This window comes from Amblyraja radiata, chromosome 9, assembly GCF_010909765.2.
Source record: "Amblyraja radiata isolate CabotCenter1 chromosome 9, sAmbRad1.1.pri, whole genome shotgun sequence".
Taxonomy (NCBI): domain Eukaryota; kingdom Metazoa; phylum Chordata; class Chondrichthyes; order Rajiformes; family Rajidae; genus Amblyraja; species Amblyraja radiata.
Window position 1 is genome coordinate 19,868,670 of NC_045964.1, and position 12,941 is coordinate 19,881,610.

General features: G+C 47.3%; 1 protein-coding gene across 3 annotated transcripts in view; it reads left to right on the forward strand.

Annotated features, from left to right (window-relative positions):
* The first annotated feature begins 4,830 nt into the window (after positions 1 to 4,830).
* LOC116976842 (polypeptide N-acetylgalactosaminyltransferase 11-like) overlaps positions 4,831 to 12,941 on the forward strand; it is a 28,619-nt gene continuing 20,508 nt past the window's right edge. The window contains exons 1-3 of one of the 3 annotated variants that reach the window (XM_033026823.1): positions 4,831 to 4,950; positions 6,882 to 7,189; positions 12,022 to 12,145. In XM_033026823.1, coding sequence (XP_032882714.1) covers positions 6,919 to 7,189; positions 12,022 to 12,145 — 395 coding nt within the window. In that variant the 5' untranslated portion in view covers positions 4,831 to 4,950; positions 6,882 to 6,918. Of the gene's footprint in view, positions 4,951 to 5,122; positions 5,264 to 6,881; positions 7,190 to 12,021; positions 12,146 to 12,941 lie in introns of those variants that run through there. The other 2 variants (XM_033026825.1, XM_033026824.1) reach the window with 2 other exon arrangements.

The following is a 12,941-nucleotide window of genomic DNA, read 5'->3' on the forward strand; positions in this document are numbered from 1 at the left end:
GATCTTCACCCTCCCCACCCAGAAGGAATGGATGATCACGGTGCACATGTTTAACCCCCATGTGCCCTTCGTGGATGTCCTCATCTTCCTTGCACGTTATGTCGAGGGAGCAAGGAACTGTGCTGATGTGAAGGACTTGTTCGGGATCTAGACGAGCAAGCGGCAAGTCAAGGTGAAGCTGAGGGTGGACTGGAAGGGAGCCATCATCCACCCTCCCTGTCGGAGTTCGCTGTCGGAGGGAACCGAGGTTACATGACCTATGCGGGGCAAATGCAGGAAATGGTGTGCAGGAAATGCAACAAACCTGGGCACGTGGTAGCCCAATACAGTGCAGTTGTCCGCAAGACCCCCGCAGAAAGAGAACAGGGATAAGGACTGCCCGACCACCTCGAGCCCCCAACCGCCGACAGAGACCCCCAGTCCCGTCCAGGAGGGAGAGTCGATGGAAGAGGGAGAACAGCAGGAGGCATGGCAGGTGGTGAAAAGTAAGAAACACCAGAGGGCTCTGCCCAAAGAGCCAAGGCTGGAGGGAACAGGAAAGTCTAAGAAGAGTCCTCTTCCAGACCGATGGCAGCAACCTCTCCTCTTTGGAGGATGAGACGACATCGAGGACCCATTGACGGAGGCAGAGGAAGAAAACGGGTGAGGAGATCGGAAAGGGAAAGGACACGCCTGTTGTCCCCCAGCTCCAGGAGACCGGGAGCAGTGCTGCAGCCAATGGGCCGCAGCTCCGGGAGACTGGGAGCAGTGCAGCGGCCAACGGGCCCCAGATGTGGGAGACCAGAAGCAGTGCAGCGGCCAATAGGCCCCAGCTCCGGGAAACCGGGAGCAATAAATCAGTCACCGTACTCCAGCTACAGGAGACGGAGGGGACGGTGTGCCCAGAAGAGGGTGGAACAAGGAGGGTCCCTACGACAGCTCCAGCTACGCCAGAGGATGCCAGCACCCTGTACCTGAGCCCCGAAACTATGCTGCAATTCACCAAAGCGGTAGGCATGAGAGGACAAGATGACGGTCGGTGACTTTTTAAGGCCAATTGAGCTAAACTGGCATCGCTAAACGTGTGCAATCGAGGACCCGACGACGGAGGCAGAGGAAAAAAACGAGTGAGGGATCAGTGTCCGGATTTGGTGGACCAGTTCCCGTGGGTGCAGCTCGGGATTCGCACCGCACCCAAGGAGGACTTAGCCGCTTCCTCCGCCGAGCTCGTGTACAGCTCGGCCCTGGGGACTTTCTTCCTGCCGTCTGAGGGCGGGTGTACTCTGCCCTGGCGTTGTTGGCGACCCTCAGGGAGTGGGTTAGCTGCAGTTCCCACTTCGCGGCACGGTTTTCCGGCAGTGCACGTGCCATCGGCTCTGCAGCATTGTATCTTTGTTTTCTTTCGCAGGGACGCGCACAGATACCCCTTGCAGCGAGCCTACGAGGGGCCGTTCCGGGTGCTGCGGTCTGGATTCGCCACCTTCACCGGGGACGGAGGAGATTGACTCCGTCGGTCGACTCAAGCCTCCCCACATCGACATTGACAGCCCGGTTGTGCCTGTTTCGCCCGCCCTGGTTGTACCCATTCCTCCCGCCCCGTTACGGTCTCCTGGCCCTGTCACAGGGGTCACAGCTTAAGGATAAGGGGGAAATCCTTTAAAACCGAGATGAGAAGAACTTTTTTCACACAGAGAGTGGTGAATCTCTGGAACTCCCTGCCACAGAGGGTAGTCGAGGCCAGTTCATTGGCTATATTTAAGAGGGAGTTAGATGTGGCCCTTGTGGCTAAGGGGATCAGAGTGATAGAGGATACTGAGTGGATGATCAGCCATGATCATATTGAATGGCGGTGCAGGCTCGAAGGGCCGAATGGCCTACTCCTGCACCTAATTTCTATGTTTCTGTTTCCTCGTTATGCCAGCCCTGCCTCTGCTGACCACGTGTTCTGGTCGCTGTATCCGGGTCCCTGCTCGGCTCCGTACCTCAGGTTCTGGGGGGGGGTCCTGTAGCGGCACCTGCTGGTGTCTTTGGGTAGTCAAGCCCTCGGATTGGCTGCTCCAGTCACGTGGGTGCAGGGAGCGATATTCGCGCGCTTTTTACCGAGTTGTTTCATTCTAGCGCCACACTTGTGGAAGTAACATCGTTTTGTTGGCTGTCTTACCGACCAGAGTTTATTCAGTTTTACTGTTACAAAATAAAACCCATTGAATTCACTCACTGTCTCGACTCGCCAAACCAGACTCTATGAGGAAGGGCAACATCACCCTAATCAGGGCCAGCCTTAAGCCGATTGGGCCCCGCGCTAGAGTAATCCAAAGCTCCGCTCTAGGATCTTTGGAGTAATCTACTCTCGGCTCGGGTAGATCTACCCCGGGTGGAGGAGGAAGAGAGGAGTGGAGAGAGAGTAGGGTGGAGGGGGAAGAAAGGGGTAGATGGGGAGTGTGAGGGGGAATGGAGAAGGGGGAGGTCCCTCACGGTCCCAGGGCAGTGCTCCTGCCCCTCCAGTCGCCGTGCTTCACGCACACAGCCCCGGCTCCACCCCTCTCTCCCCGGGGAGACACAGTGAACAATATAGGGAGGGACGGGCCGGGGTTTGGAGCAACGTTTACAAACCTCGGCCTCAGCTCACATGTGTCCGCCCGGACCCCGGCATCTGCTCCCGCCGCCGGCCCTCTCCTTCCCTTCTTTCTCTACTTCCCTCACTCCCTTCTCTCCTTCCTCCCTTCTCTTCCTCCATTCTTTCTCTCTTTCCCTCCCACACACACACACATAACGCAGACAACTAACACACACACATCACGCACAGGCAACTAACACACACACACACAACTAAGTTAGGATGGGGTAGAAGCCCAAAGGGTAGGATGGGGCTGAAGCCCAAAATTTAATGCCTGGACTGGTTTTTCGCCAATAGTAATTGGTTTGCCAGGATCTAGTTAATTAAATAACTTTTTTTTAAATTTCAGTCACTTAAACAAGTGGTATTGTAACTAGGGTACTTTTCAGAGGTGATCTACACATTTTGTTTGTTACTTGTAGGCTTACATGTATGCAATTTTATATTAAAATGTAGCTTAGATCTGTTTGACCCATTAACTCACATTTTGATTACTTTCCATTCTATCATAGAGATATAGTCTATAATCGACTTTATTTGTATTTCCAGGGGAGGAAATCGTCCCCCCCTGTTTTGAGAGGTAAGTAAGTTTTATTTATATAGCACGTTTTAAGTCAACTCGCATTGACACCAAAGTGCTTCACATAAATTAAATAATAAGTTTCCATACAAACCATAGAAAAAGGTTAATAAAATGAATAAAATGGACACAACACATTATAGAGTTCAACACAAACGTCCCCCCACAGAATCAAAAATTTCCACTGTGGGGAAAGGCACCAGAAAGTTAAGTCCAATTCCTCTGTGAAACACCCGAGGTCGGGGCCCATTTATGGCCTTGCAGCCAGTCCGATGATTTTCAGGGCCCTCTTGCCGTGAAGATGGAACTTCGGCGTCGGGTGAAACATTCCTCAGCGGCTTGGAAAAGTCTGGAGCGGCTGCCTCCTCCCTGGAGACCGGGGCACTCGTAGTCCTCAGGCCGCGCCGGTTGGAGCTCCGACCCTGGCGAACTCGATCCCTGGCTCTGCGGCGCTCCAAATCCAGCACCGCCCGCAGCCCCAGCTCCGCGATGTTGGGAGTCGGCGGCCACAGCGCTCCGGAGCTTACCGCACGGCAACCCAGTAGGCATCGCCTGCTCCGTGTTGGTATCCCAGCGCTGCGCCACCGACACCGAAGCTGTAGTCCCAGCCGGTCCCGACAGGAAACGCCGCTCCATTTATGATGGTAGGCCGCGAGGACGGGGTGAAGAAGCAGCTTGGAGGGATGCTGCCTCTCCGACCAGGTAGGTGACGAAGAAATAAAGTTTCCCCCTCCCCTCCCCCCACATAGAAGACCTCCACTAACATTTTTTAACAGGATTTAAAATAAAATAAAGGTGTAGAGACGGACTGCAGGCAGGCTGCCATACACAGATGGCGCCCACTCCTGCACATCCGCCAGTCTCCCCCCCATTTTTTGTAATCCGGATTTTAAAACCCGGTGAAATCTCCGCTTTCCGCGAGACAGTAGGGGTGGGACTGCTGATCGAGGACGCCGATTGGACAAGAGGGACGTCGGTCAGCAGGCAATGGGGGCAGCACAGACCTGCACCTCATCCACAGCCAGGATCGATCCCGGCTCTGTCGGGAGTCAGACGGGCGCGGTGCCCCCAGGTCCACAGCCAGCGCAGAGAAGCTGCGCAAAACCCAGCTCAACTCTGCGTGCCCCGCCAGGTTAACCTACAGCCCTGCCTGGACTTATGGGAAATATGGCCCAGGTTCACAGCCTGCGAGAAGAAACAGCGCTGGTGTCCCGTCAGACCAGGCAGGGCTGTAGGTTAAACCAGCGAGACCGGCAGAGTTGAGCTGCATTTAGCGCTGGATTGAGCCTCGTGTGTGTGTGAGTGTGCGCATGCGCGCGCGGCCGCCAAGAAATTGTGTCCCCCCTGTCCCCTCCATATTTTGATAGCGATTGTCTATGATTCTACAGACCTTAGCTGGGAACCTGGTGCTCACCAAAATGTGTTCCCAATTGGGCCCCGCACCTCCTAAGGCCGGCCCTGACCATAATCTACAAGCAGAATAGTCATTTCTCGAATAAAGTATAATTTGAAATATTTAAAAAAATAATAATTTAACCTCAGGGTTGCGCCACTTCCAAACCCTGAGCCCGGCGACGTCGTTGCGGAGCACCGCTCCTTCCCTCCTTCGTTTGCAGATTGTCGATCATCCGGCTGCCCCTCCCTTCCCCACCAGAGCGCACCTCCCTGTTCTGAGCCGTGGCTGGGTGGGGGGGGAGAGAAGCGAACCAGGTGGGCGGGAGTTGCCGTCGGGGCAGCGCGAGGGACTTTGCTGTGGAATGTGGCGGCCGATCAGGCGAGTACAGCGGCAGTTACTCGTTGCCAAAGGTGCTCGTTGCAGCGCGCGCTCTGGCGGCGGTTGCTGGCGCAGCGCGCGCGCGGGCGCACATGAGCTGGTAGCCCTCTGCTCTATAATCTTTGCTGGTAGCTGGGCAGCGGCAATGCCAGTCGCGCCTGCGCAGTGCCTGTCCGCCGCCCCCCCGCCCTGACCAAAGATTCTAGAGGAGAACTCCTCTGGCATCTTTGGCCCTGACCGACGAGCGAGGAAGCGCCCGGTTGGGGCAGCGGCTGAGAGGCAGTGTGTTGGGTGGCTTATCTCTACGGGCAAGGTTTGTGTACCTGCCGGTGATGTCAGCCTGTTTGTTCAACCCCTCCGCCAGAGCTGGTTCGGAGAAGTCTCTGGGAACTTGGCATCAATAGAAATTGGTCGCGTTGGTTGTTATTGCAGCTGGTTAAATGCTGGCACCGTTGTCGATCAAAGCCTTGCCTGCGCCGATGCTGTCAGCTTGTCTGGGAGACCGGATGAATGTAACGAGGAACAGAGCTGTCATTTAAAAAAATGTTTCCTACAATTTTGAGGTTTCTTTCAAGATATTGTGAAATGTTGCAAGTCTGCCGGTATTTCTAAGCACAGAGAAAGACTGCGATTCTGAACATCGAGCCTAAACTGTTATAGAAATTGAGCAAATGTCACGATTTTGTTGTGGAACCGAGTTGGTGTCTGAATATTTATCGTGCCATAGTATCAACAATGTGGGCTTCGTCTGCAGGATAGCGATGCAGTTTTATTGAGACTGATGACTGGATTGCCTGGTTGTCCATTTTAAAATGTATGAAATATATAATATTTTGAGCTACTTAACATGCGGAGAGAGAGAACACTTTCAGATCCATGAGCTTGCTTGAATGGGCTTGCACATCTGTAGATTTGTGATGGGGGTATGGATTTTACTCTTGGCCAATTTGCTTCAGTCATGTTAAATTCACGCCCATTAAAAAGACATATTTTGCTGATCAAAGTGATATTTAATAGGGGTTGCACGTAAAAGGTCACTGGGTCATAGGGCTTGACGCACAAAGCCGCTCAATCCATCTGGAGGACATCGCAGCTTCCGGTTTATGTTGTTAATACACGAAACGCGTACTTTCCTACCTGTTACAAACCGCCAAAATGTTGAATTTTTGCGCTGTAAAAAATTGGGAAAATCGGGGTAAGCGTGAGAGACGTACCCAATTTCAGAATTCCGAAAGTGAAGCGAAATGAAGGTAAAGAGAAGCGAGAGCTGAAGGGACAACAACAGCTAAAGTGCTTGGAGGACATTGGCCGTGCAGATATCGAAATGGAAAATATTGGGAATTATCGCGTTTGCTCACTGCATTTCATCAACAGTAAGGCATTATATGTTTTTTCTTGATTCCTTTGGTATCTAAGATCTCAGAAGTGATAAATCTGGCTGTAAATTTTGTTTCAGAGGCGTTTTCTTTTTTAATATAAAAACCCACGAGAACCATGGGCGATTTAAAAATTTTACAGCCAGATTTATCACTTCTGAAACATTTTAGATGCCAAAGGAATCAAGAAAAAACACAAGTAATGCCTTACTGTTGATGAAATGCAGTGAGCAAATGGCCAATGTTTGCCAAGCACTTTGGCTGTTGTTGTCCCTTCAGCTCTCGCTTCTATCTACCGTACTTTCTCCTCACTTTTGGAATTCTGAAGTAGGATAAATGTCTCTCACACTTATCCCGATTTTCATAATTATTTACAGCGCAAAAATTAACCATTTCGGCGGGTTTTAATGGGCCCGCTACACTGGAAACAATGGTCAGTGCTTACCTGCAGTTCATCAGTTCATGGATTATGAAATCATGTTAATTTTTAAGATATTTTAGACAGACTTATTTTGCATACTTCTGTTCTAATTTTGCTGCTTTTGGTTCTTTCAGATCAAGAACAATGGAACTCTGAAGATGCTAGAGTACCATGGGTGGTATAAGATTCCACTATTTTTGTTATGGATGTCTGTTTTCCTCTTTGATTTGGACTTTCCTCCTGTTCATCTATTTCAATTTAAACTGGGAAAAATACACTCAGAACAATGTGCCTTTCCAGGGGAATCCAGGTGTCGCTCAGAATTTCCAGCCTCCAATTACACGTATTCAAAAATGGTTTCCTGAATTTCTGCAGCAAGGTGAGAAGTTTATGAAACCTGTTCACAAAGAATTCAAGAAATTTGAAGAGTCTCTAGACCTGGGTAAGTGGCCTGTGTTGGACAGAGCATTTGTGTACATGTGCAAAGAAATATAATCAAATCACAAACTTTTACCGAATCCCAGTTTTGGTTATCTTAAGGTCATTGGTACTATTCATTATGTAATTGTTCAAACCCATTTATAATTTATTCTTGGGCTTTGTGCATTCAAGTGAAGTGGATTGTGCAAACAGTTTGGGTACTCAATGTTTTTTATTGGACCTTGGAAATTATTGCAGTCGATGGCAATAGATGGCATCTGACTACAATAAAATACGGGACTTTGGTACCCAACCAGTTTACTTTCCGGATTATTGGATGTTATTCCAATGGTGTTTTGCTGAGAACTAAACACAATTTGCAGGAAACATTCATGAGGTCACACTATGTGTGGATAGAGAAATTGTTAATTTTGCAGGTTGCTCTGGGGTTAATATCCCAACATTTCCCAACTTTACCTTTTTAATTCACCTTTTTAAATGCTACATAGTAAAAAGTGAATCCATTGAGTTTCAAGAGAGCGCTGGAACAACAGTTGGCTACACAGTTTTACAGTGGTGGACTTGCTGCCTTACAGCGCCATTGACCCTGGTTTCCTGACTATGGGTGCTGTTTGTACGGAGTTCGCCCTGTGACATGAGTTATTTCCAGGTGATCCGGTTTCCTCCCACATCCCAAAGATGTGCAAGTTTGTATGTTATTTGGCTTCAGTAAATTGAGCTGATGTTTAGGATAGAACTGGGTGGGATGGGATGAGTGAACCAAGGAGTTGTGGAGGGGGTGGTCTCTGTGCAAAGGGGTAGGTAGGGATGGAATTCTCCATCATCAACAATAGAAATTGAGGAAGTGGGATGGCTGTTCAGAAAACAGAAAAGCCAGAAATCTCCAGGACCGGACAATGTTTCCCCCCCTACGCTCAAGCTCTGTGCCAAACAACTGGGACCGATCTACACAGACATTTTCAACCAGTCCCTGCAAACCTGTACTGTCCCTGCCTGCTTCAAAGTCTCCACTATTGTCCCTGTACCCAAAAAGGCAAGGATTACTGGTCTTAATGACTACAGGCCTGTCACACTGACCTCTGTAGTCATGAAGACCCTTGAAAGGCTTGTCCTGGCCAAGCAGAAAATATCGCAAACCCCCTGCTGGACCCTCACCAGTTTGCATATCGGGCCAATAGATCTGTGGATGATGCAGTCAACCTGGGCCTGCACTTCATCCTCCAGCACCTAGACTGCCAAGGGACCTATGCGAGAATCTTGTTTGTTGATTTTTGCTCTGCATTCAACACCATTGTGCCAGAGCTGCTACACTCCAAACTTTCCAAGTTGACTGCCTGAACCCCTCTGTCGGTGGATCACCAGCTTCCTGACAGACAGGACGCAGCTTGTGAGGCTGGGAAAGCACATCTCGGACCCGCAGACCCTCAGCATAGGAGCATCGCAAGGCTGCGTACTCTCCCCTTTCCTCTACTCTCTCTGCACCTCCACTGACTCCTGTGTCAAGCTTCTCAAGTTTGCTGACGACACAACCCTGATTGGACTGATCCAGGATGGGGAGGAATCTGCCTACAGCCAAGAAATGACACAGCTGGCGTCCTGGTGTCATCGCAACAACCTGGAGCTCAATGCTCTTAAGACAGTGGAATTGATTGTGGACTTTAAGAGAGCTCCCCCTCCCCTCAATCCACTTACCATCAACAACACCGCAGTCATATCTGTGGAGTCTTTTAAGTTGCTGGGAACCATAATCTCCAAGGACCTTAACTGGGGGGCCACCATCGACTCCACAGTCAAAAGGCACAACAGAGGATGTACTTCCTGCGGCAGCTGAGGAAGCAAAATCTGCCACAGGCAATGATGGTCCAATTCTATACGGCCATTGTAGAGTCTGTCCTCACCTTCTCCATCATGGTCTGGTTTGGCTCAGCCACCAAGCACGACATCGGAGGCTGCAGCAAATCGTCTGATCAGCTGAGAAGGTTATTGGCTGCAACCTTCCCTCAATTGACGAACTGTACACTGCAAGGGCCAGGAATCAAGCGGGTAAGATCATCTCTGACCCCTCTAACCCTGGCCACAAACTCTTTGAATCACTTTCCTCTGGAAAGCGACTCCGGACTGTCAAAGCTGCCACAGCCAGACATAAAAACAGCTTTTTTCCACGAGTAGTAGCTCTACTCAATAACCAAAAATCTGTAGCCTCCTTTTGCTCTGGTATTTTATTTAATTCACATGTTTAATGTTTTATTATTAATGTTTTATGCGTCTCTCCTAAATGTCACTGTATGTCATGTTGTCACTTGCGAGCGGAGCACCAAGGCAAATTCCTTGTATGTGAATACTTGGCCATTAAACGTATTAATTCATTCAAGATGACTGGTGGTGGGATCATGTTGAAAATGACAAAAATGTTAGAGAATGCTGTGTTGGATATGGATGCTGGTGAGTGAGGTAAGGACCAGGGGAACTTTACCCTTGTTCTACCTGGGGGGATGGAGAGCAAGAGTAGAACTAGGGGATGCAGGAGACACGGGTGAGGAATCCATTTATGACAGCTGGGGAAAAAACTGGTTTACTTAAAAAAAAAAAAAAAGGACATCTCAGTGTCCTAGAATGGAAAGCCTCAACTTGGGAGCAGATATGGCAGGAACGGGGAAATTGGGAGTAGGCGATAGTGTCTTTGCAAGGGATTGGGTGGGGGGGGTGGGGGGGAATGGAGGTTTAATCCAGCTAACCGAGTTGCTGAGTTTATAGTGGATGTCAGTCAATATTCTTTCCTCTGCGATAGAGACAGATCAAAAAAAGGGAAGAGAGGTGTCAGATAATCCAAGTGAATTTGATTGGCAGGGTGGAAGTTAGTGATAAAGGGAATTAAATCAGTGAGTTCTGCATGGGTGCAGTAGGCAGCCCCGTTGTAGTTGTCGATGTCACAGGGAAAGAGTTGGGAGATGGTGTCAGTGTATGGTTGATACACGTAACAAACAAAAAAGGCATGCATGCAAGAGGCTACACTTTTAATTTGAAGAATGTGAGAGAGGAACATTAAGGCCCTGTCCCACCTTCACGACCTAATTCACGACCTCTGCCGAGTTTATCCCTTGACTCGTACTCGCAGCATGGTCGTCACAAGGTCGTAGGTAGGTCGTAGCAGGCCGTGATGCTGGCCATAGGTACTCGTGGCAGCAAGTAGGTCGGGGCGTTTTTTCTAGCCTGATGAAAAATGTCCACGAGTAAAAAAGGTTGTGAATTAGGTCGTGAAAGTGGGACAGACCCTAAAAGAGAAGCAGTTGAAGGCGAGTTATGCCAGGTGGAAGAGAGTATTAGTAGAGGGAACTGATTCTGTTCATTGAAGAACTGGTGGGCTTTGAGACCTTTTTGGTGGTGTATGAAGGTGTGAATGGACTGGACATCCATGGTAAAGATGAAGTAATGGGGGTCTAGGAATTGAAAGTTGACGAGCGTGTGAGGTATCTCGGAAGTGTCAAGAAAGAACAATAATTTAGAAATTTGTGAATTGCATTTTGATATTGGTAGCTAGTCACTGCTTTTAATGCAGTAGAAAGTGGCCTGCTATGATGTAAACACATGCCAGGTAATATCTGGAAAGAGAAACTTAACTTCTCAGGTTGTTGTGGATTAAGCTGTAAACAAGTTATCTGTTTTTTGGTTAACAAAAGATGAGAGAGAGGAGTTAGTCCATGGATGCCATGTCTACATCTGTTCCCACATAATTGCTCTAAAGCCCTCCTGGACAGAGTAAGCATAGTGTTCCATTGGTCATTGCATCCATCCCACTATCTTTGCATTCAACAGATCATGCTTTAGAATTTGCACCACTCTCAACCATCAAATATATCTTCCTGCCACCCTCCTTTCAGCACTCTAGAGGTAGTCCCCTTCATAGCTCCCAAGATCCTTCAGTCCCTAACAACCTTTCACTTCATGGCATGTTCCCATGCAACTGCTGAAGATGCCATGCCTGGCTTTCTCACTGTTCCCTTCCCACCATCCAGGGGCCCAATTGTCCATACTTACTCTGCCATACCTACTTTGGAGAAGCCAAAGTATATTGAGCCTTCACTTTCTGGAGCACCTCATTCAGCCCACAGGCTTCCTTGAGCTTACTATGCATTTCTAATGGTCCATACATTGTCTACTTTGCCTTATGTATTGTTGTAACTAGGCCCAATGTAACTGAGGAATAACACCTCATCTGGGCACATTACAGCCTTGCAAACTCATCGATTTCTATAATTTCAGACATCGCCTCCTTTCTTATTATTTGATGGTCTATTTGTGATATTCATTCAGTTTTTCTCTCCCCGTTAGCATCATTGGACCATTAAGATCACCGGCTCTTCTGGATGACTTTCGTTTGCTTGTACTGTCACTCTCTAACTGTCCGCATTAACCTATCAACTGTGTAACCTTGTTTACAGGTTGTCCCCTGGGCAATCCTAGTTTTGCATTACCTTATCTATATTTTATGCTTTCCATTGTTTCTTCAACACTAACTTGTTTTCTAGTTCTGACAGAGGAACTTTTAACTTTATTTATCTTTCCACGGATACTGAATATTTACAACATTTTCAGTCTTTACTTCAGATTATCTGCATTTCTTCATTCTTTGCAGTAGCTGAATGACAAGAAGTTTCTAGTGGACATCATTTTCAAGAATGTCAAATTAAATTTTGCAGCAAAATTACTGATATGCTAAAAATATTAAATTGCAGAAGTCTAGACAGTTGTATCTGGGTCAGATACAATTATGCAAATATGCAAAAATGTGAAATCAAAATCTTTTTCTATCTTTCTGAGTACATTTTCTTTCAGGAAGAATCTTCAATGAAGCTGATCAAGAAATACGGGACATAGGGTACAAGAAATATGCATTCAACTTGCTCATCAGCAATCGCCTGGGCTATCATCGGGATATACCTGATACCAGAGACCTAAGGCATGTTCAGCACTTTCTTCCTTAACTTGATATGAATGTGTCATAATTTTAATTTCTACATGAAATCTGATTTTTTAATTAAAATGTTTATGCTTCATAAAATTAGAATCGATAACTTTTGCTGTACATATTTGCACATTGTTCTACAGAGGAATTTTCTCCATAATTTTCCCATAATAATGAGATGCCTCTGAATATTAGATATTTGAAGATAGTTCAGTTCAGTTGGCCGATCTGTTGTATTGTAATCTTTGTGGTGAAAAGCCAGATGCAGTGAATAACATGGTTTGATTTTATTGAGGAAGGGCTTTGTGCTGGATGCTGATGAGTTGCTGTTTTGTTTTGTATTTTTGCTTTGTTGTAATTTGTTTTGAAGTGAATTTATATCCATGAGCAATGAGAGAAGTGTTATTTGCATATGAATAAATAGATTACAATAGGAATTATAAATTACTTTAGCTGCATTCAATAAAAGCTTATTGCAAATATTAACAATCTTGCTGTTTTTGCTTGCTAAATCAAGTACAATGTCAAAATAGGTTTGTTTCATTAATAGATGCAGTATCCTATCATCATGCTACAAGAATGTTTAACATGTAAATGTGGGGCTAGCCTATTAGTTAAAATGTTATTTAATTTGAAGATGGCATGATGAAATCTAATGCCTATTGTCGTAATTCTATAGTGTGCAAAATTTACGTCTTATCTGTGTTACCCAACTTGTCCTGAAATACCAGCTAACAAATCTCATTGTATTCCATTGCATAGGGGTAAAGTTGTCTTTGCCTAATGAGTG